This window comes from Triturus cristatus, chromosome 2_1, assembly GCF_964204655.1.
Source record: "Triturus cristatus chromosome 2_1, aTriCri1.1, whole genome shotgun sequence".
Taxonomy (NCBI): Eukaryota; Metazoa; Chordata; class Amphibia; order Caudata; family Salamandridae; genus Triturus; species Triturus cristatus.
Genome location: NC_140581.1, coordinates 987643077 through 987668045, shown reverse-complemented (window position 1 = coordinate 987668045; position 24969 = coordinate 987643077). Strand labels below are relative to the sequence as shown.

The 24969-nt window shown below is 46.9% G+C and overlaps 1 protein-coding gene across 1 annotated transcript in view; it reads right to left on the bottom strand.

Annotated features, from left to right (window-relative positions):
- SEC24D (SEC24 homolog D, COPII component) overlaps positions 1-24969 on the bottom strand; it is a 553336-nt gene that overhangs the window by 179526 nt on the left and 348841 nt on the right. Inside the window, exons 11-12 of the mRNA XM_085634340.1 lie at positions 10570-10694; positions 2009-2200 (exon numbers count right to left, since the gene is read on the bottom strand). Of these exons, the coding sequence (XP_085490466.1) occupies positions 2009-2200; positions 10570-10694 (317 nt within the window). The remainder of the gene's footprint in view (positions 1-2008; positions 2201-10569; positions 10695-24969) is intronic.

Sequence of the window (24969 nt, the reverse complement as noted above, 5' to 3'; positions counted from 1 at the left end):
CCAAACCTACGACAAATAAAATGATAATAACTATGTTATCATCATTTTATTTTTCCTGCTCTGAGAACAGTGGGGCGACGCTCCTCCGCCTTAGCGGAGGAGCCGCCCCCGATTTAGACACAAAAGTATCCAAATGTGACACATAACTTTGGAGCAAGAAAAAAGTCAACAAGCTGAAAAAAGACCATTATACAATTATCACTTTGTGCTATATAAAAGACTGTCACGAATAATTCAAAGTAAGATGCCAAAATATAGATGTGCTCAAGAATTTCAACAAGTGGTATGAGGAACTGAGTGCTCACTTCAACCATATCCCTCTTAACTGATAAGAGGACAGAAACATTTATGAGAGAAAAACACCATAGTTTGCTATATCCGTGAAAATATTTTCGGAGCAAAAACACTGCACTTGCTTACTTCGGCTAGGTCTGAAAACTGGCTCTGGGAATACACTGGAATACCTCCTCCATAAAGCGGTCTTATGAATCTATCCTCAGATCAGTTGTGTTGCTATCAATGGGTTTAAATGTATAACAGAAGAATGGGTGAGTAAGGGAACAACAAGGCAATCTTTAGGTATGTGGAACTTCTGAGTGTAGATGCAACACATTCGGCTGCAAACAGGGCTCCTAGATGGTGTCTTTTAGGGACAGAGTATGCTTGTTCAAAGGTATTCTGGTCATTCACGCTTTACAGGTTGGTTAGTTAGCAATAGCATCAATCCTAAGAAATTGATCACCTGAAAACAGAAGCTCCTGCAACTGCCTAGTCTCACGGGTGGCAATGGCAATAACACCAGATTGCACTCTGCTCTGAAGGGAGACATGGCCAGGTCAGTTTTTTCAATAAAGCATTGTAAATGAAACACATGTTACAGAATTCTCAGTCAGCTCTTGTCAACTTTATAAAGCGAATATGGTGGGAAACACTTGCTTAGTCACAGGACACAATAAGCATCCATAAAGGAGTAATTTTGGAAGATGGCTGACCTGTATCGGCCATGTTTTCTCCAGTGCGGTGGGCTTGCCCAGTGAGGAATAGACGTGACTTTCTCTTCATAAATGGCAATTGTATGTTTTTCATAAGGAAACAGAGTATGTAGACATGCCAAAAAATGTCTTCCTCCTCTAGTATCAATAAAATCCAAGTAGATTTTTGTACTCGTAAGTGAAGCCAGGGAAACAGTATGCTAAGTCACATAAGCGTTAGGCCACTTAGACAAGACTTAGGTGTGTTAAGGCTGGATTCATAAGCGTAAATGTATATTTTGTACCAAAAAATTTGAATTTAGACTTGCAAAGTGAGTCACTTGCATGTAACATCACACCAATACTGTGTGATAGTAAGTGACAGCAAATCTGCTCACAGGGATGGGGAGCAAGCATTTCAGGTTGGGGGTGATGCAAAGTTGCTGAACAACTACAAACTAACAACTTTTTGGGAATGTGACTTGCAAAAGTTTGTGGACCCTGACAAACTTGTGAGTTTTGTAGTCACAGACTTTTTGCAAAGCATGTTGCTACCCAGAATACAGTGGGAGACACATTCCTGCCATTGGCGTGGGTAAATCCATATTCATAGTGGAAAATGCGGAGGAAATATTTCCAAAACTGGAGCAGGCTAAAGCGAACTTCAAAGATAAAGTTAACACATTTAAAACTTTGTGACTACAAGTAACACAAATCACCCTTACATTTACTCAACTCAGTTCCTACAGTTACACCTTATTTAATATTATTCAGTTCTTCGATCAAAAAACATTTAAGGTCCTTATATCTGTGACTTTGTTTCTCGTAGGAAATGTGAGATAAACAGCTTTGTTTCATAAATTGTGATGAATGTTTGCTCAACGTTTGCCAATGCATATTCTCACTTTTTGTACTTTTGAAAATGTAAGCAAAGCACAGGAGGAAACCTCAGATGCACGTAGTTCTTACTTTTAGCAAATGTTAATGTTAACACCGTAAGTAATCTTGTTCCGCTCTTATAAGATACACATCCTTACTTGTTGATCACAGATCTCGATTCTTGAAAATTCACCAGGAAGCCATCCATCAGTGGAACAAAGACCTCTCCAACATCCGATACCACCATCATTTGAGGTTGTGCTAAATTGCTCTTGACATTGTAGAAGTGAAGAATTTTGTTGTAGGTGACAAATCCAACACGCACAGATGAGGTTTCTGCTTGCTCCTCCCTGCAAGAAAAATGTAAAAGAGGATTTCAAAATGAACTCCATATTCTGATGAAAATGATACCAACTCATAAGATGTACCTGAAAGTACAAGGAAGAGATTAAGTCCCAATGCTTTAATCTGGTGGTTGGGTTACACAAAAATTATTTGCAATGCGTTGTTAGTTCACCTATGCCATGCTCTTCCAGGTGTGTTTTCCCCAAAAAATAATGTGAAAAACTGGAACAATTTGGGACGGACTGACAATTTCCTGGAATTAATCATTTTTAGAAAACTAACATCTGGAGACTGGCTCTACAAGGTACGTGGTTACTGTGACAGTACTGAAAACAAAAAATCCTGGGTGACATCTTCTACATTTATGTTTTACTAGGATATAAGAAGGTCCAGAAGATAACATTTATAGCTGGAAAAAACTGAGTGCATAAGATAAAATAAAACACTTAAGAATCACAACTAAAAGATGAAAAATGGGAAAACAAATGTGTCTTGCTTTCTTTTAATGGAAGGCTAAAATCTCCGTAGGGAATGAACTGATGAACCTACGCATATAGTGCACCTTTTGGACAAAACTCTCCCTGGGTACCAATCATCCCACATTCCAAGACTCATCCGAGTTCAGAACAATAAGGGCGCAATAAATGGCACTGACAAATCAGAAGAGAATGCCTGATCTTGGTGTGTGAGGAGTGGCAATTGGGAGGGCTGGGCTTACCTTATATATGGAATGTCCATTAGAGACTAATCATGTGGAAGGAGAGATAAGAAGCACCACCTTAACAGAACATACATACACCTTTTTCAGGAACCTAATATGAAATTTAGATATGGTGGTTCTGAGTGGCAAATTTCTTGACAAAGTTAGAGTAAAAAGAAAACTACCAGGAAGGCTCTCTTGGAACATTATTGTATGCAGGTGAGACCATTTTTATACAGAAAATGAAGAAATATACATTTCAAAACCTACAAGTCAGTATGTGCACACTTATTTCCAGGACACAATATATTTTTGGAAAATGTCAAAATATTGACTGCAGTCCATTTCAGTGGGCCATCTGATCTTCTGCCAGCAATCTGTCGCAATGGGTACCATGCCGGAGTGGGAACCCAAAGCAGTGCTGGCAAATAATGTCAGACCAGGCCCTGTACGGTTTATAGCAAGCGTGCGAGCCTGACTACAAGAAGAGATTGAAGGGTTTCTGCCCCCTACAAAACTTTGGATAAATTGCAAAAAGGGTACATTTTATAACACATTTTTCATTATATATTCAATTGTATTAGCTTTTAAAGCATAGTAAATGATGACCTTACAGTGCACCAAGATAAAACAATCTTGCTGGGGCTCTTCAATTATTCCCTCATTATTACCCTCCAACAGTGCCTCTCATAGCGCTTATGACAGTGTAGGGTGCTGTAGCCATTTACATCACACAGATACAGAGACAATGAATCCTACATGTGTAAATCAGTGTATAAAAAATGTTATATAAGACAAAGGGGACTACAAGGTGTAGTATTCAAATGTCATCCATACTGGTAGGCATTTCTTTAGAGTGCTTGGTTTGGAGAAGCACACGCTCCGGATTCAGAACATAACACTGTGGTTAGGGTTGGCTTTACTAATAAGAATTTATTTCACTCCCACACACACCCTTTTTAGCACATTAGGATAATGAAAGACTGGGATTAAACATACCTTTCTAACCCCCATCATGCAGTTTTCATGCAGCTCTTTGATGGCAGTTCAAGGAACACTGTGCTAGATTACTATTGTGTAACTTAAGGACTGCACAATAATAAGCGGATCTCTGTGACAAAAGCAATAACCCACTGAGCTATTCGTATAACGCACTGTTCTGTGATCTCCATGGTACACGTTCTTTGCAGCAGGCATATTAACTTTGCGCTACCTTTGATGAGTCAAAACTACCACTAGATAAAACTTAATTTTTCTCTAGCAGGCACATTAATCACCAGAGATATCTTCACACTGTTATTGTTGCCTGAAAACTGCTAGATATACAAGGAACTCTGCAGGGGGTGCGTTTAAAACTGCTGCACTGCTACAACCACTCCCCGCCTCTCCAGCTTCTCGCTGAAACGCCCAATGTCCGATGTGGCCAGTACGGTCTTGATGGGAAGTTGCTGATAATGCTAAACACAATTACGCCGATGTGGATAGCTTTCTAAAGACTCAGAAAAAAAAAGCATTTTTGAATTTTCACCACGTCAAAGAATGTACTTCCGTTAGATAAATGTGAAGTAGCTTATCAACGTGCTACAATTATCACAAAGTGAAAAAATAAAAGAATCTAATGTTTGTTTGCTTTGGCATCGTTCAAAAACATTAAAAAAGTAAATTAAAAAAAATGTCTGCTGGTATATCAGCACACACGTGCACGAATGCGCATGCTTGAGTGGCCGTTTTGGTCATGAGCAGAAAACATTCCAAGATGGCCACCAATGTGTACACATGCAGATACACGTGAGCTGATGCAGCATGGCCACCTTAGAACTTTTTTTAAGCTTTACTATTCCAAGAATGCAGATGGCCTTTTTCGAAATTAAGAAATAACGTAGTAGCGGAATTGTGCACTACCAGGGAGAAAAGCGAGCGGCCTGATAACTGATTGTATCTGTCTGATCAATAAAAAAAAAACTGAAAACAGCTGAGGTAGGAAGGGGGGGGGATGAAAGATCATAGGAAAAGCTGAGGTATGGTGTGCAGGAAAAGAGAGCAGTGGTTGGGTAGGCCACAATGGTGGGATAGCATGGAAGGCTTTGCACTCGCATGGAGTGCTTAAAGTGAAACATGCTCACGTCAGTAGTGACAGCCCAGAAAGGATACAACTAATCCAAACATTAAAGATGGTAAAGAAGAAATGTTCCAGGGACATGACAAACAAAAGAACGGGGAAGAAAGCTATAGAACAAAGAGCAGTAAACTGAGAAAGACAAGAAAGCATCATATCATGAACAATAGGCCTGCATTAAGCCTACTCAAAGTATTTGTTCCAGTACGGGTTACAATGCTGTCAGCAATAGACAGGTAAAGCGGTCTGTAGCGAGCACCACAAATAGAATTGAAGTCTGGGGCACACACAGAGGGGGCACAGGTCCAGGCATGGTCAGACTTTTTCAAAGAACATGGAGCTCGTCAGTGGGCGTTAACTTCATTTCTTAGGGCAGGAACTCCTGAGGGCTTGAACGGGCGGAAGGAGTCTGCCTACATGACTTTTCTTCACCTTCGCATGTCTAGTGGGCTGGAAGGGGTGCTGAGTGTTTTAACCGGAAATCAGAGATAAACAAACGTAAGACAGATTCACGTAAAGTAAGAACAGAGGTCTCTTTAAAGTTATACTGAAAGTGCTGAGCTGGAGATAGGAGGCTGACCAAAAGATTTTTGTTCAGAAGAAAGACAACACCATTTAATACACTTTATGGTAACAACATGATAGAAATAAGACTTCCTAAATTAAAAAATGAATGGACAAAACACAAATGCTTGTGGTTGATTAGAACTTTTTGAGAACATAAACGTTTTAATGGCAGGACCCCAAGTGGCAGCACAAATTCAAGCCACTGCACTGTGTGCCATGCACTGCCCAACACTGTATGGCCAAGAGCATAACCATCGTCCACATTATTGCATGTACTCTAGTGATGTGCTATACAATCTAACACACAGATAAAATATACATATATGCCCCATTTTACCAAAACAACCACTATCCTTCTTTCTCTCTTTCTCTGCTTCAAAGGTAAGGTTAAAGGTAGGGCATGCATGAGAGAAAGCCATTATTGGAGGTTACAATTACCTGGAACAATTCTAACTAATAGCAATACTTGTAAAAAATATACAACTCTCAGGATACAAGTAGGTGCAGTGCGGAGGAAATTAACAAACAAAAATTACTGGGTAGTAGGGAAGGCAGCCTGTCATAGTAGGTGTTTCTTCAGTTTTCTGGGAAGTCATATGTATCCCTGACTGCACCAGGCAATCAAGACAACTAACATACTAATCCACATAATAAAACCCTATGTCTGAGCATTTTCCAGTACTAACTGTTATAACGTGCTTGTATGTACTCTCACATTACTTAGAGGTCAGCTATCTATGAAGGGGAAATATTGTAACAAATTCCAGTAATTGTTACACCTAAAGCTTCATTACGAGGTTCTTTGATTTAGGCTTCTTACGTCCGCTCCCTGCACCAGAGTTACCAATACCAAGAGTACTGAAAGGTCAGGCCGACAGAGTGAATGAGGATCACAAATGGACTTTGGGTGCCCCTAGGAAAGGAGGAATTACTAAGTGGTCTGGTGTGATTCCTGGACTACCAATATTTAGAATTTCAAACATTAGATCACGTGAGGAAGCGGTATTCACCTGTCTACAAAGAGAATGGTGCCAGTTAACTGGGCGCTTTATACAATTCATGAAATTAGCAACAGGAAACCTGAAAAACCCATGATGAGCACTGACGTCCAGGAACATATTGATAACAATACCTGCATGAAGAACAATTACAAGCATCAAGAACACCATATAAGATTGACTGTCACTGAGGTGGACATTTTAATTGAAACTAAATGCATTTTAAAGTAAGATGAATTATAGGCTTGCGTCTAAAACCATGTTTTACAATAGAAAGCACAATGCACTGTTTTTGAGTCATAGATGATTGCACGTACAGGGCCACACTACTGTGAGTTTTAGCTTGTAGGACAGTCCTTTCTGCCTACTGCATGATTGCATGCTTTTACTTTATTTGCATGCTTTTACTTTTGTTTTTATTTCAAGATCCTTTGCTCTTCTCAAAATGTAACGATTTTAATTAATTGAACATTAATACACTTTTCAAATTTCCTGAACATTTACCTCCTAAGTGCCTACATGAAAGTAAACTGATCTACAGTGTTCCTATTACCAGTTTCAAGAGAATTAAGTGCCCACTCACAATAGCGACCTCAGTGTTGCTCTACTTATACCTCATGAGTATTGTACTAGCCTTAAGATGGCCGCAAATGCACCAAATGTAAGTGTGCATGTAAGACCTGGGGTCTCCAGGCCCTAAGGGGGTAACGTGACACGAGCGGCTGGGCACCCAAAGGCCTATGTGTTAAGCGACCATACAACACACACATCCTCTGAAGCAGTAAACGCACACAATAATGGACGCCACACAGTAAGGTGTATGCAAATTAATCAGATTTATCTAATCAGAGGAGCCCACACGGGAATCTGGTAGGGCAATGTATCTTAACTTGTACACTTTAACATTTGCATTACAGCATCTCATTACGGTTACCTCAGCAATCCCTGCAGTATGAACTTCCCTAGTGCTGCGGGCCGGGGCCTGCACACGTGGCGCTACTGGTGTCTACGAAAAAACAAAGGCACATGAGCATAACTTGAGGTTGAAGATTGTTTGCCTAGTACCATGAGCACTTCCAAGCCTACCCCGAGGATAAAGCGTTATTGGTACATGGAGCGCCTTGCACTTGGGACCTCAACTGGAGAATGGAGCGCTTGAGACCACAACTGAGGTTACACGCTATTTGGACTTTAGCACGCTCTAAGCACTTGTAAATGCAACACGTGGGGTCAGCGCTCCTTAGACATAGAACGCATTGAGTACGGGTGCGTACAAATGACAGATCAGCGTTACTGCAACATAGAACGCATTGAGCACTGGTGAATACAAAGGAATGATCAGCGCTACTCCAACATAGAACGCATTGAGCACTGTTGAATACAAAGGAATAATCAGCGCTACTTAGGCATAGAACGCATTGAGTACTGGTAAATACAATTAAATGATCAGCGCTACTCCAACATAGAACGCATTGAGCACTGCTGAATACAAAGGAATGATCAGCGCTACGTAGACCTAGAACGCATGGAGCACTGGTAAATACAATTGAATGAGCAGCGCTACTCCAACATAGAACGCATTGAGCACTGGTGAGTCCTGCGAACGGCAGTCCCCAGAAGAGGGTAATCCCACGGAGGGGAGACTCAACAATACGGAGGGAAATCCCACGGAGGGGGGAAAGTCACCGTCTCTGCATGCGGTGTCGCTCCCACTTGGCAGCGGGCGCACCGGGCCTTCCCACGACTCCCGGGGAGCGGGGGGGGGGCGAGTCTCAGGCCGCCACACGGCCGCGCTACCTCCCAGCCCCCGGGGGTTACCTTGGTCTCGTCACTCGGTTCCGCTCCGGGCCCTTCGTCAGATGCGCGCAACGGCGCGGGACACTCACCGACACTCGCTCCTTCTCCGCACGCTGCGACGGCGGGGCCCCGGGCTTCTCCGCAGGCCCCGACTTGGCGCTGACACGTCCCTGAGGCCTACGGGCCGCGGCGGTGATCGCGTTGCGGGTCCTCGCACCAGGGGGGGGGGTCACAAATTAAGCGGGAGCTCGGCCAGCTCCGCGCTCGACAGCAAATCCGCGCAGGGGGTCCCAGGTCAGGTCTGGCAGTGCAGGAGACACAGCGCCAGTACCTGGTCGATCCCCAGCAGTCAGGCAATCAGTCGTTTCATGAAGTTGCAATAGTCAGCTTTGGCATGAAGTTTCAGGATTCCGCTTCTGCAGTTTCAGTATTCAGTCTTTGCGGCACAGATGATACTGGCGCCCTTGGGGTTCTGTTCCTTGGGGGGTAGGGGATGAGTTGGCGACTAGGTCCTTCCTAGTCAGGCTGGGCAGAGGTTCCCTGGGTCCTCCTACTGCTGGGCAAGATCAGTGGGTTTCACAGGATCCCTCTATCACTTAAGAGGCAGCACCTAAGCCCTGTCACTCTCAGAGGCATAAGTCCCTGGCTAGGCCCTACCGCCTAAAACTCCTGCATGGATTCTCCAGCTCTGCTTCACCCCAACTGGCCAACTAACTGGAAAAAGTTCCCTCCCTCACTTATGTATCCCTAGGTCAGGTGACCTCTATCCAAGGCGGCAAAAGTAAAAACCACACCTCCCTTCTAGAAGGTTCCAACACATTCCAGGAGCTTCCCCATTCTACCTATGGGACAAAAAAGGCGGGCTGGTGTCGCAACATTGTTGTGGGGTCCCAGCCAGCTCCTGGCAGCTAGGGTGCTACTAATAAAGACCACTCTGCAGTAGCAGGGGCCTGTGGCAGCCATCTTGGGAGAAGGGAGCACCTGCACCTTAACACTGATTGGCAATGAAAAGGCGCCCGGAGACCTAGTCCAACATAAAAATGAGGGTGGAAAAAATGAGGCACGATCAAAAATAGATGGGGAGACCACCCTAGGGCTGACAGGTCCAACAGTGCATTTGAGAATAGGGTTCTAGCACAGCAATGTGCATCACAGCAGCTATCATGATGGTCTATCAGAGAGACGGAGGGTTGAATTGGGCACCATACACCTGCACTGGTGTGCTGTGTTTCCTATTAACAATTGATACTTGCATACAATTCCCATTAAAATTGAAACAATGTTAAGATTGCCCATCACTTTGTGTGCTGCTCGTGCTCCATTAAGCTAAGGTAAACCTATGCAAACAATAACATTTTATTACTCCAGAAAATGTCTGTGGTTCAATGGGGATAATCAAAACTAAGTAATTAAGGACAAATAAGAGAGAGGAAGTATGTAATTATCTGCCTCATGAAGACCCAAATGCAGAAAAGTTTGCTTCTGGGGGTTTCTTTGTTAGCCGATGAAACACACCAGATAACAAGTAGAGTGCTATAGCTTTCTTTGCAACAAACAGCACTTAAGTGCATTTACATTACATATTGAACCTACCACCTTTCACTGTTAAGAAACTACTGCACACCTCACATTGTAATTACATCATTTTAACACAGAGACATTGATTCACAAATGATTTTGGACACCTTAGTTCTCCTTGAGGTCTTATTACAAGGTCAAAGGTAATCCCAATTTGTCGGCTAAGAAAGTGATAGGCCAAATTAGGTATCAGACAAGCTGGCATTACCCGAACTGCAGTAGCTCTCCAGGAGCATTTCACCTGCATATCCATCATTGCCAACTGATTTTAAATTCAAGGCGTTTTCCTCCAGCTGAGATTTCAACGATTGCTTTGCATGCTATGCACTTAATTTCTATCTGGCCAATGGCCGATCATCATTGACTATCTGCAGATCAGCAGAACATTTCGACCAAGTCCTGTGCCTTGTTTCTTACACCGCATCTCCCTTACTCATCTAGTCTTCTGAGGAGGCATTTATAAAGTATGCATTAATTTCCAAAACTGAATACAAAAAAAAAGTAAAAATGAAGCTATCTAAAGTGGCTGCAAGGAGATGCATACAGCACTATAGAAAATACAGAAAATAAATATGTACACAATACGTTATGCTGGGACACCATTCATTTTTTTTTTACCTTGGAAGTCTTTCAAGCAGAGTTTTCAACTCTTCGCATATCAGCCGAACAAGGCCATTCTTGATGTTACTGTAGGACACGTCTATCATGAAAATGAAGGCTGGTGGATTTGGAGGTTTGTTTTGCTGTAGAAACATAAAACAAGTATTGTATCAATGGAGATTAAAGGAATAAACCTTAAATCTACAATCCTAATTTGGAAGCTAAACATGCTCCCTCGGGTTTCATATATGGCTACATTTAGTACAGACAGAACAATCTCTCTGCATCGTCTGCTGTTATTTACATCCAACAGCAGCTGCCAGACCCTTAGGGTGTGCCCTTTGAACAACTGAATATGGCACTGGATCGGGAATGTGAGGTCAGTCAGTGGCATAAGATGCTTTGCAAGCAAGGAAAATTTCACCCACACCCATTGGCTGGATAGTAAAAGAAACTGTAATTTGTGTGTAGTGGGTTCCACACAGTCCTGAGCCCCAGTGACACTGCCACTTCTGCACCAAAGATATCTAGAAGACCTAGCAAACAAGGAAGTGCCCGACAGAATCAATGTAAAATGATCTCATTGCTTCAGCGATGCATACAGAAGGAACGTAAGTAGACCAATGGCGACACATACAGACTAGATTTGCCACCAGCTCCACATCGTTTATGGCACTATATCAGCAGTCCTGGGATTTTCGATTACAAGTCATTGTTATCAAATGTGTCAGTCCAAATGGTTGAATGGAAGCAACTCCCAGAACGCATGTTATGTAACGCAATGCTATGTTAATTGTACCAGGTTGTCCAATGAGAATCCAGGACTGCAATGTGGTGCCTAGATAACTGGACCCAGATGGCAACCCTAAAGCATACCGTGGGGGCTAGCTAGAAACAAGCATTGGTAAAGCATCGGTTTTGCCTGTGATTAATACAAAGAGCTACACATTAGCAAGCAGTGATCGTTTTACACTACAACTAGGCGTCGATCCATTCAGAAGGCAATGATGCAATTAACTAATGAAAAGCCTTATATGCTTTCATGAGCAGTGAGGGCCTGCTTGTAGATGAAGGGGCTCCGAGGGACAACTCCCTCCCTCTGTAGTGAGACCTAAAAAAAGAATTAACAAAGTTGTGTGTGCCCACACACATACTGTGCAATCCTAGATGGATATGGAAAGAAGTTGGATTCTTGAGAAGTGTTCACAATTTAACAGGCTTCAACAATCTGTCCTGCATTTAAAACTATTTAACTTTTATGCCCCTACAAGGATAGGCCAATCGTGTGTTCATTCCAAATGAGCAGGAAGCATTTTCCGGTTCTGCGGAACATGCGGATATTTCTACCAAAGATACCTTCTTTAAACCGAATATTCTAGGCAAATGCAACCAGGTAGTCTGCTTAACAAAAGGTTATTACATGTAAACTTGACGCTTAAAATAACAGAGGGAACAAATTAATAAATGACCTTCAAGTAGTCTGCTTTTCAAAAGCCTGGAGCTCAGGGTTCCTGACGCTCTTATGCCACATACAATGGAAAGCAGAGGATAATTATTGAAGCACAAGTTACTACTTGTGTAACGATATATCTGTAAGAGACATTAGTTAGTGATAGATTCCTTACCTTAGAATATCCCCAGGCGTCAGACTGGATCCGGAAAGTTTTTTGTAGCAGTACCCCTGCGCGTCCGTAGGTGGCGTCGTGCGGATCCGCGTCTGTCACTGGCGTCGTAAGCGCAGAGATGACATCACGGAGACTACTTAGGCGCCACCCCTGCGTGCTGACGTCAGTTCTGTACACGCATTTCCGCGCCAGGAACGCAGAGCCATGCAAGAAACTGACCACTGGTGCCATGAAACTAGTGCCCTGAAAGGGAGATGACCCTAACCCTAGAATCAGTTTGCAGAATGGGAAGGATGGGGGGGCGGTAAGGAATCATTAACTAACTAATGTCTCTTACAGATATATCGTTACACAAGTAGTAACTTGTGCATCTGAAAGAGACACGTTAGTGATAGATTCCTTACCTTAGAATAGATACCCCAGCAATACCAACCCCGGTGGTGGGTCTGCGAATAGATTACACCAGAAAGTCACGGAGAACCTAACGGCCAAAGAAGCCGTCCCTCCGGACCTGACTGTCAAGGCAGTAATGCTTGGTAAATGTGTGCAGCGAGTCCCACGTAGCTGCCTGACAAATGTCCTGCAAGGGGACGCCACGTCCCAAGGCAGTAGTGGCTGCAGTTGCCCTGGTAGAATGGGCACGCAGCCCCACAGGAGGCTCCTTCTAAGCCAAGGAGTAAAATGCTTTGATGCACAGAACGACCCACCGAGTGATGGTCCGTTTGTGCACAGCCCCACCTTTTTTGGTGCCCACGTAGCCAACAAAGAGCTGGTCATCCACCAGGAACTGCTGAGTAAGGTTTAGATAGAATGCGAGCGCATGTTTTGGGTCCAAACGGTGGAGCCTCTCTTCCTCCCTCGAAGGATGCGGAGGCGGAAAGAAAGTAGGCAAAGTGATGGTCCGCCCAATGTGGAAGGGCGTGACCACCTTTGGCAAAAAAGAAGGACGGGTTCTTACCACCACCTTGTCCGGATGAACAGAAAGAAAAGGAGGTTTGGAAGAAAGAGCCTGTAGCTCACTCACTTTTCTGGCAGAGGTGATAACGACCAGGAAAGAAGTCTTAAGAGTAAGAAGACGCAAAGGACATGTATGAAGGGGCTCGAAAGGAATTCACATCAGATAGGTCAAAATGAGATTCAAGTCCCATTGAGTCATGAACGGCACGGGAGGAAACATGTGCGTAATGCCTTTAAGAAAACGGTTAACAACCGGGGACTTAAAGAGAGAAGGCTGATCTGGAAGCCTCAAAAAGGCGGAGATGGCCGAAAGATAACCTTTGATAGAGTCCAGAGCAGAGCCCTGCTGGGCCAAAGAAAGAAGGAACAGAAGAACTTTAGAAAGAGAGGCAGAAAGGGGATCCACAGCCTTTGCTGTGCACCATGCCACAAACTTGTTCCTCCTGCAGGCGTATACCATTTTAGTGGAGGGACGCCTGGCTGCCAGAATGACATCACAGACTTCGGGAGGAAGATCGAAAGCTGTCAACTACCGCCGCTCAATCTCCACGCATGGAGGTAGAGGCTGGACAGGTTCGGGTGGAGGACTGTCCCCTGCTGCTGCAACAGAAGATCCTCCCGAAGAGGCAGACGGATCAGGGGATCGATCCCCATGCTGAGTAGCTCGGGATACCAGTATCTTCGTGCCCAATCCGGAGCCACAAGGATGACTTGGGTCCGGTCGCGCCAAATCTTCTTCAGCACTCTGGGCAGAAGTGGTATAGGCGGAAAGGCGTACAATAGACCGCAATTCCACTCGCGACGTAAAGCGTCGCCGAGCGAGTGCCGCCTTGGAAATTCCAACGTGCAGAACTGCTGACATTGCGCGTTCTCTTCGGTGGTGAATAGATCTAACGAAGCCTCTCCCCACTGCAGAAAGAGACCTTGCACCACGTCCGAGTGCAGATGCCATTCGTGATCCATCAAGCACCGGCGGCTGAGTTTGTCCGCCCTGAAGTTCACAGAACCTGCCAGGTGTTGAACCACCAAGGTAATGCCTTGATGTTCCAGCCAAGTCCAGAGGTGCAGAGCCTCCTGACATAGGGTCCAGGACCCTACCCGCCCTGTTTGTTGCAATACCACATGGCGGTGGTGTTGTCCGTGAACACCTGCACCACACTTCCCCGGACAGAGGGAAGGAATGGCTTCAGTGCAAGATCGCCCGCAGATCCAAAAGGTTGATATGGAGCCGGGACTCCGCCAGAGACCAGAGGCCTCTGATCTCCGCCTCTCCCAAGTGGCCTCCCCATCCCAGGAGGGACGTGTCCTTCAACACCGTGTGCTCCGGTTGGGGAAGGGAGAGGGATCTGCCATTGACCCAATCGCGATTCGTGAGCCACAAACTGCAATTGTCGTGCAGTGTCCTCCGAGATCTGGAGATGATCGGACAGGTTGCCCTGATGTTGCGCCCACTGGAACTTCAGGTCCCACTGCAGAGCCCGCATATGCCATCTGGCATGTGTCACCAGCAGGATGCAGGAGGCCATCAGGCCCAGAAGCCAGAGGGTCATCCTTACCGAAACCCGGGACAGAGGCTGAAAGATCGGAATCATAGCCTGAATATCCCGGACTAGCTACTTGGGAGGATAAACCCGAAAAAGCGTTGAATCCAGAACCGCTCCGATGAAGGGGAGCTTCTGAGAGGGACTCAGGCACGACTTCAGCACGTTGATGGAGAACCCCAGCAAATGCAGGAGGGCGGACGTAGTCTGAAGGTGGTTGATGACTGTCTGGGGCGAGCCGGCCTTCAACAACCAGTCGTCGAGGTAAGGGAAGACTGACACCCCCAACCTGTGCAGGTGAGCTGCGACCACCGCCATCACCTTCGTGAACACCCGAGGGGTGCTGGTAAGGCCGAAGGGGAGCACGGCAAACTGAAAATGCTCCTGGCCTACCGTGAACCGCAGGTCACGCCGGTGGGCCGGCAGGACGGGGACGTGAAAATATGCGTCCTGCAACTCCAACGCTACCATCCAGTCTCCAGGGTCGAGGGTAGCTAGGACCTGAGCCAGAGTCAGCATTTTGAACTTCTCCTTCCAAATGAAGCGATTGACATTGCGGTGGACCAAGATGGGGCGCAGGCCTCTTTTGTCCTTCTTGGGGACCAGAAAGTAGTGGGAATAACAATCACTCCCTACTTCCGGCCCAGGAACGCACTCGATGGCCCCCTTGGCCAACAGGGCCGTGACTTCCTGCTGGAGAAGTACCAAGTGATCCCCCGACATGTGGTGGCACCGAGGTGGTATTGCTGGAGGGGTGGACTGAAAGGGAAGGGAGTAACCCTTGCAGATGATCTGCAACACCCACTTGTCCGATGTGAGAGCGAGCCAGTGGGGGAGGTGATGGCGAATCCTGCCACCCACTGGCGTGGGATGCTCAACAAAGCTCGGATTAGGAAGGTTTGGAGATAGAAACAGCGGGGGCAGAGGTGGACTGCCTCCAACGCTGATTCCCAGACCCGCCCCTGTGGAAGCCGCATCCGCGCTGAGGCTGGTTCTGCACAGGCTTGCCGAAGGAACGTGCCTGGGCGCCCCGGTCTTGGCCGCGAAAGGAACGAAAAACAGGAGTGGCCGGGGGCTTCGTGGAAAGACCCAAGGACTTGGCCGTGGCCCGTGAGTCCTTAAAACGCTTCAGTGCACTGTCGGCCTTATCGCCAAACAGGCGAGTGCCATTAAAGGGCATATCCATGAACGAGCTCTGGACATCGGGCGAGAACCCAGTAGATTGCAACCAGGCGTGGCGGCACAGCGCCACAGTCTAAGAAATCGCCCTGCCCAACGAGTCAGCGGTGTCCAAACCACACCGAATGGCGAACCTAGCCACATCCTTACCCTCAGCAATTGCCTGGGAAAGGACAGCCTGGACCTCCTCAGGACACTGAGGCAACACCTGAGCAACAGCATCCCACACCGCGTGGGAATAGCGGCCCAATAAGCAGGCGGTGTTCATCGACCGCAGCCCCAAGCTGGCTGTAGATGAACAACTGCTTACCGAACTGTTCCAGCTTCTTATAGTCCTTATCCGGCGGAGCCGTGGGAAAGGCACTCTGCGACGTCGAGGCCTGGATGACCAGACTCTCAGGCGTGAGATGAGTGGTCAGAAACGCGGGGTCACCAGGCGCCGGAGGTGACGCCTGGCGACATTCTTATCCACAGGGGCACCCGTGGCCGGTCGCGACCAAGTACCCAACAGGACGTCGGTGAGGGCGTCATTGAAGGGAAGCAGTGGTTCAGACGAAGTAGACGCCGTATGGAGCACCTCGGTGAGGAGGTTAGTTTTGAGGGCCACCGTAGGAAGATCGAGGTTGAGGACCTCAGCAGCCCGACGGAGCACCATTGTGTAGAAAGCACCCTCCTCCATTGTAGGCGGGGGAGAGCCAAACCACGGGTCAGAAGAGACATCGAGGTCGCCAGCGTCCTCCAGATCGTCCACCCAGTCCTGCTCGGAGTCGCACTGATGGGCAAGAGGGTCCTCGGACCCCTCCCAGTCACCCTCCACCTCCGTTGCAGGAGGAACTGGCCACGGCGGTAGAGACGGAGAAGGGACAAACGGCGTTGGAAACGGCACCATGAACGGTGCTGACCGGGGTCGGGCCGGCACCGTGTCCCAATGCGGATCCCAGGCAGGAACGAAATGGTCTTGGAACCGGGGCAAGGGCAGATCTAACGGCACCCACTGCGGCACCAGAGGCGGAGCCAAGGGCGAGCGGCAGAACTTGTGGCGCCGGGGCTGGAGCCAACGGCGTAGGATCCTGTGGTGCCGAAGCTGGATCCGCCGACGGGCCAACAGGATCTGGACTGTGGGGCCCGAAGGCGCACTGGTGGGAGCCCGAGGCCCAAAAAAGACGGTCCATGGTGGCAAGAAACTCTTGCACCTGTTCGGGAGTCGCCGACGGACCCGGGTAAGGCGGGTAGGCCGCGGAACTCCCAGGCCCCAAAGGAGCCACAGTCCCCCTCGTCCGCATCCGAGGACTGACGGGGGACGTCCGAGAGCGAACACGCTTCTTCGACTTCTTTTTATGTCGTCGCTTACCAGAATCTGAGGCCGAAGACTTGCAGCCCGAGGAGCGACGACTGCGGCCCCGCGAGCGGTCCCGGGAACGGTACCTGGAGCGGCGTTGGGACGAGTGCCTCCAGCAGTTTCCGGTGCTGCTCCCACAAGGCCTTCGGGGCCATGGCCCAACAGTCCCGACAGTCGTGGTCGGTCTCCAGGCAGTAGAGGCTAACATCATGGGGGTCCGCCACCGACATATTGCGACAGCAGGCTCCACAGGACTTGAATCCAGGCATCCCTACGTGCACCAGGTGAAAAAAGGGAGAGACAAAAGTCTCAAGAGAGTAGTCAAAAAGTGACTACGGTACGTGCTCTATCCGGATCTGCGCTTGCTGGCGCGGATAAAGAAAGAACTGACATCAGCGCGCAGGGGTGGCGCCTAAGTAGTCTCCGTGACGTCATCTCGGCGCTTACGACGCCAGTGACGGACATGGAGCCGCACGACACCACCTACTGACGCGCAGGGGTACTGCTACAGAAAACTTTCTGGATCCAGTCTGACGCCTGGGGATATTCTAAGGTAAGGAATCTATCACTAACGTGTCTCTTTCTGATCAGGACTCCTAACCCTATGTGACTGAGAAGGCTCTGCAACAAAACCCACTATTGTGCCTTCATTTCACACCTGTACCTCCACATGGAAGGATGAAACAGCGCAATCCATTTAAATAATTGATATTTTCATGATCCGTAACACAATCCACGTGTACATAGCTCTAAATGTACAAAATGTCCTGACCCATGCTCTACTCCACGTCCCATCTGCTCATCCATGCACAGAAGCAGCATGTTTAAACAAGCATTTGCAATGCAATAGGTCTCGCATTTGCAAAGTTTTAAGCTATTGGCATTGTAAATGACAATGGCTTTTATTCATCGGTTTTTAAAATCAACACATAGATAAAAGCTTTGTCATTTACAATGCCAGTTAGCTGAAAGTTTCGCAAAGGTGAAACCTATTGCATTGCAAATGCTCGCAAAGCCCCTGGTGTCATGTATGAAAAGCCCGAGTTGGGGTGGGAATGCTGATGAAAAGAACGGGCACGTGTGCCGAGGATGCTTTAATGCCTCATGAAAAGCCCGAGTCAGGGTGGACAGTTTGCCTTTGAAGAATTTAAACACGGAAACGCGTACTGTTCTGTATGTTCTCTGCGGCAGCTCGTGCAGCGCCTGGTGTGATGTATGATAAGCCCAAGTCGGGGTGGGAATGCTGATGAAAAGAACGGGCGCGTGCGCCGAGAATGCTGTAATGCCCCATGAAAAGGAAATGCGTACTGTTCTGTATGTTCTCTGAGGCAGCTGGCGAAGCCCCTGGTGTGATGTATGAAGAGCCCGAGTCGGGGTGGGAATGCTGATGAAAAGAACGGGAGCGTGCGCCGAGAATGCTGCAATGCCTCATGAAAAGCAGACAATTCAGTGCCAGAGGTGGCAGTAACAGTCCGCAACTTCACCATTATGACCAAAACACCATCCTACTGCATGTCATCAGCACACATGTTGTACAACCTGGGGCAATTGCCAGGCAGTGAAGCAAGCGCCTTTCACAGACTGCACGGCTCTGTTCTGTCGCTCTCTAAGCACTCACTCTTCAGTCTGTTCAGTCACTAAAAATGTTTTGGCATTCTTCCCCCTGCGAAAAGTGAATCTGGGTTGCAAAGGATTTAGTGACGCGTTCAGGAGAAGTATATATAAATTGCAGCCGGCGTCAGAGCTGCCATTTTGTTTGAAGAAGGCTGCGTGTTCTGTTATTGCTTGCAAACACACGGGTCCAGCATTGCATTACATCACATCACATCACCCGAGGGGCGGCCAGGGGTGTCCTGTTGCCAGGATGACTAAGCACCCCCCCAGGAATGTATTATCACAGAGCACTGAGAACGAACCAGTGCATTTTTTGCTGGGAGGGATCCTGGGGATTGGGGGTAAGAGTCAGGAGACCGATAATTCTGCGTGAACCATGTAAGAAATGTTTATAGGAAAATGGTTCCAGGTCAGAATCCTGCTGTCTCCCAGAACCGCGTGTCTGCCTCTTGTTTATATATGCATCGCGCTTTCACCTCAAGTGAAAGCGCGATGCATATATAAACAGGCGTGTCTGGAAGAGACTCGGTGCGCGAGCGAGCGAAATCTCCAGTCCAGGTGGGCGGGGCCTAATGCCGACAAGGTGGACACCAAACCCGCTTCCAGAGAAGCCGGACACGAAAGCGATGACAATACATCTCGCCAAGGCGAAGCAACGCTTGCGCGCTGCAACACAGGCGAGACCTAAAATACTGCTGGTTCTGACGTTAAGCACAATTGTAATGCAAGCAATAGAAAAAGCAGTGCTAAACTGCAAAAAGGCATCTTACCTGTAGCGAACGTGAAAGCCATAGTCTGTGTTACTGAGCACACAATATGAAAAATAAACTTTGAGGCTTTGCGTAGGGCGGGGCTTAGGGCAGAAAGTGAGGCTTGGAGCACGATGTGTTCCAAGCCTCGTGTAATAATAAATGAAAGCAAATAAAAACGGAGCTGCAGAGAAAACACCAAAACTGCGTAACTGATGAGTGCAAAGGCAGAGGACTGTTTCCTCAAAATCGTCCAAGTTAGTTTATTAGTGAGATTCATTTGAATATCTGTGGAGGTTGGAGTGCCATTATACCTGTAGCGAACGTGTAAGTCATGATCTGTGCCACTGAATGTGCTAAATGAAAAATACACTTTGAGGCTTTGCGGTGGGTGGGGCTCAGGGCTGAAACCGAGACATGGAGCACGATGGGTTCCAAGCCTCATGTAATAATAAATGAGAGCAAAATAAATATGCACGCTTAAAATGTGCGCAGCCAGGGGGAGAATGATTTGCGCTGTGCAGCGAAGATTAGGTAAACAAGCACGGCGCAAGAGCTGTGCATGGAACACATAAAAAAAAGTGCCCCAAAAGTGGATGGAAACAGTACTTCAGCAGTGGTACACTGATAAGGCAAGCACACAAGTATAACAACATGAGGAAACAGGAAAATGTGCTACAGCCAATAGAAACAGAAGAAACAGAAGTTGCAAGCACAGGAACCAATGAAAAGCAATGAAAGCAAGGGGGCAGAATGTAAGCCAATTATAAGATATATTTAATACAAAAGATTTCGCAAGTACAGCGCTGTGCAGGCGAAAACTAAAAATGTCTGCCTACGACAAACATCACGGTGTATTACACCCATAAATGAAACCATTTCACAATCATGGTAATAAACACATCCAATAATTCACTTTTAGGCAATTGTACCTGGAGAGCAGTGTAAAAATATCTTAAACAATGAAATGTTATAAGTGCACAAGTCATAACGGAATATGCTATTTAATTTAAACCATTCCGGATGTAGCCTGCTCTACGGTGTTCAACACATACATTAAATGTACACTGCATATGCATATAAATCCAATAAACCGTGTGTAATTATTTTCACTTTTATTGCAACAACTGTGGATACTGCATCTTATCCATTTGTGTAATAGTGTGAATTCGCTACCTGTCTCTCTGCGCGCTATCAAAGAGCTAAGTCAGTTTAAGAAACAACTCAAAACTTTCTCGTTCTAATTTCCTTTTCTCTGGAACCCTACAGGCTCGTGCCGTGACACTCCCAGGAGTAGCTGTGCGCGTTACAAAACTCAATAACATAACATGTTCTGTGCCAGGGAAGCTTTCAACTCTGCAACCAATACTGCTCCTGTTCAATATTTTAGTGAAGGTTGCACATCTGCTTCATGTGCAATGCCTATTTTGTGTAAGGATGGGTGAAAGAGTAATATTTTCTTGTATAATATGTGTAATATAATAAACATATCCATAACTACAGAGGAGCTAGCTCTGCTTTTGTCTCGTATGCCAAAGACAGGTAGCAATAAATTAAATAGGTTAAGAAGGGCAATGTATCACCATGCAAAGCACAAAAAGTGCATCAGTTCTCCCTCTACATTCAAGGACTTTCCCAAAACTTTAATTAGAATCCAGCGAACAGCCAAATTATCCCTCGAAAAATGATGCTCTCTTCAGCTATCCTTTACAATCTTCTTCTAGGGCAATCTTCAATAATCGACTAATGCCCACCGTACAAGGGCCAAAAGACAACATCTGCATCTCTACTTGAGAACTGTAACATGGTCTTCTATTCACACCCTTACAAGCTACATGGGAAGTGTGGAAAACAGCCAGCCTTGGCATGATATTCCTTTAAAATGTTTTATTGATATTCTACCAAAATACTGAGTTTTTAATCTCGACCCGCATGTATACTGACTCCACAAAACTGACTACCAGCTTATTGAAAAATTAGGCAGACATGGCGTAACCAATAGTAGCTCTATATCCACTCTATTTGTACATTGACAATTTGTTGGCAGTTAATATTATGGAGTTGATATATGTGTAACTTGATATAACTGACCTCAATATTTTGACAACCCAACCCATCGTATTAATGAGACTCACTAAAAGGAAATACTGTGCTGTATATGTAGAGGGTCCCAATGCAATTCAGGCTTCTACAATGGATTTGCAAACCTCGCTTTAGTGACTCTCTTTTTTGAGTGTGGAATGGACATTTTGGGTGGTGGCCTTTGGAACTGTGTGGATATGGCACCAATGTTTTACTAGCTCATAGAAAAAGCTGAACAAAGAAATATGTTTTATTTCGATAAAGTGAAAGCCTGCTTCAAATGACGTGGACGTTTGCGCACAATGGGATGCAGAGCTACCTACAGATCCAACTGGTCAATGAAAAAATGAACTCGGATGTTTTGAGGTGAAATGTCTAGATTACTGATCTGTAATTTAGATTACTTTGATTACCCTTTTTTCGTCCTAAAAGTAACAGCCTGTCCACTCTCCATACAGTACTTTTACCTCAACCTTCTTGACTGGTCATAGTTGGCAGGATGATAAAGTAGTGATGCTGGTTACTGTGTCTGCCGGGAAGGTGGAATGGCCAAAGCATAGGACTTGCAGTGAGGCAGAGCCGGAAAACAAAAGAGCAATTGCTTTAGTTTAGAAGGTATGGGGATTGTGTTTCAGGGGTAGATTTCAACAAAAACTAAGTGAGAGGAAGAGGAATGGGTTGAGGACGTTAAGGAGAGTAAACTGCCATGAGATGCACACCAAAAAAAGAAAAAAGTGATAGATGGACTCCAAATTAATCGTACATTTCAGTCTACCTTTTTGTTTTTGCCTGCTGTACCTTTACACAGAGACCAGCCATATGCACCTCCGAATTGGTCCTGCTCCTAAATAAGCCTGGGCGGAGCGGCACTACGCGGAGGTCCACGAGTTGGGGACCAACTCCGTGGAAACTCCGCTCCGCCGCCCGCCTACCCCCCCCCCTCCCCCCCCCCCCCCCAGGAAGAATTACATTAAAGGTAAAAAAAATAAACACTTACCTTGACTGCGGTGTCCCTGGGCCGTCGTCCTCCTCTTCCTCGGTTTCGCGATGAGCTGTGCATGCACGCGCGTCCGCGCATTGTCATTTCTTGCGAGGAATGCGCATGCACGCGTGCATGTGCAGATCATCGTGAAACCGAGGCAGAGAAGGACGGCAGCCCGGGGACGCCGCAGTCAAGGTAAGTGTTTATTTTTTTTACCTTTAATGTATATTTAATGTCATTTTTCCTGGGGGGGGAGGCGGGGGCTGGGCAACTCCGCTCCACCGCAGAGTGTGCCGAGTTGTGCCTACTCCAAGTTCTCCGCGGAACGCGGATTAGGCACAACTCCGCACGTGGAGCGGAGCTCTCCGCCCACGGTTACTCCAAAATAACAGTCCAGTGCAGAATGCCAGTCCAAGTCCCCTCCAGATAGGATCTCAAGCAACCCAAGACCATAATGGCCTATTTGAGAGTAATCAGTAAGGTGCACCTGGACTCCAATGGGACAGTGAGAAAGAGAACCATAATGAAACAAACTGGCCGCACTTAAGGCAGGTAACTCGGAAACCCAAAAAGATAGGCACAATGCCTGCATTAACCGTCCCCTCTTGTAATTACTTAAAGCTGCATACTAGTCCTCATAGTTGATCACTGTCCTTCTCGACAGAAGCGCTATATACAAATTAGACGGGGCCTGACTTAGATCTTGGCGGACGGGTTACTCTGTCACAACGGTGACGTAAATCCCGCCCACCCACCGAAATATAAATTCCGTTATATCCTATGGCATTTACATTTCGGCGTATGGGATATCAGTCTCCTATAGGATTTATATTTCGGTGGATGGGATATGCGTGACCGTTGTGCCAGAGTGACTTGTCCACAAGATCTATATCAGGCCACTGGCCTTTCCTCAATAAAAACATTCCAGCCCAAATTGCTAGGCCACACGACCTCTGGACGGGAGCACAAGCAACCGCAAGTAGGTCTTGGTCTATTTGTGCGTCATCAGTGAAGCGCTCCTTGGTTCCATGGCACAGTGAGCAACTGACTGAGGAGGTGTACACCAGCATCTCCTGTCTTTTTCCTGTAATAACTTGTTGCATCCAGGCACACCAGTGAGCTGCGATATTGCAGGAGCCATGAAGGTTGTGTGTGGTAAAGCACGTGCAGCAGAGCTATATGTCTGTACCTTGCAGGTCAAAGGTTAAAATCTGACAGAAATCATCCAGTCAGTCTATCGTTCTTCTGAAATCAATAAAATGAGCGTTAACTATGAAAGGTGTTATTTGCTAACAAACTTTGCAAACTAGAAGAAGGAATGTTGTGCGCAGCGGTGTCACTATGGGGATGCGGGGGGTGCGGACCGCACTGGGTGACACCCTCACACGGGGTGACACCAACAGGGCCGGTGTGTGCAGTGCAGAGCAACCTAACCTTTCAGGAGGAGGAGGTGCCTGTGCGCAGTGCGCACTGTCTCCTCCTCCGCCGCGTCTGCGCGCCTCTCTAGGTAGTGGCGTCACTAGAGACTCTAGGCCCGGGTGCAGGCGGCTGATGTCATTCCGAATCCCGCATGTGCGTTGGGCCCTAAAAGTGCGCGTGACTGGCCAGCAGCAGCATCACGAGTGACGAGGAGGGGCTGAGGTTGATCACCCGTTTCTGGCCCGCCATAATTTAATTTTATTCCAAAGCTAGCCGCCGACCGACGTAGGCGTCCCCCCCCCCCCCCCCCCCGGTCTGCCACCAACACAGCAGGTGAGTTTCTCCGGCAGACCGGCACCAATTGATTAATGGTCATGGGTCAGGTGGGTGGTGGTCAAGCGGTTATGCTGCCTGTGCGATTAATGGTCATGGATGGGTGGTAGTCAAGTGGTTATGCTGCCTCTGCGATGCAATTAATGGTCATGGGTCAGGTGGTCAAGCGGACCGGTTATGCTTTTGCTGCCTGTGCTGTGTGTTGTTGTGAGTGTCGACTTTTGTGACTTCTTGAGCAGGGCGGAGGGCGGAGGCAGTGCGTAGCGAGGTGGCCTGCCTCTCTGATCACTGATTACGTCTTCTTCGAGTTGTGGGCCCATCTTTTGAGCTGTCCTCGGGGCCTGCAAAGATGACTTTCAGGCACAGCAGCTCTGTGTACATGGTGAGGCCTCTCGCCTCCTAGCGCGGCAGTTCTTCTCCGACTCTTACTGAAAACAGTGGCTGCAAGATGGGGTTCTCACTCTCTTTCCTCTCCTTTCTTTTATTTGCACCCCTGTGAAATGGATCCAAAAAAGAAAATCACTTTTGCTGGAAATCAATATCGTATTTTTCTGACATTTAATTCCAAAGTGCAGCATCGGGAATAAAAGTTGAAAAA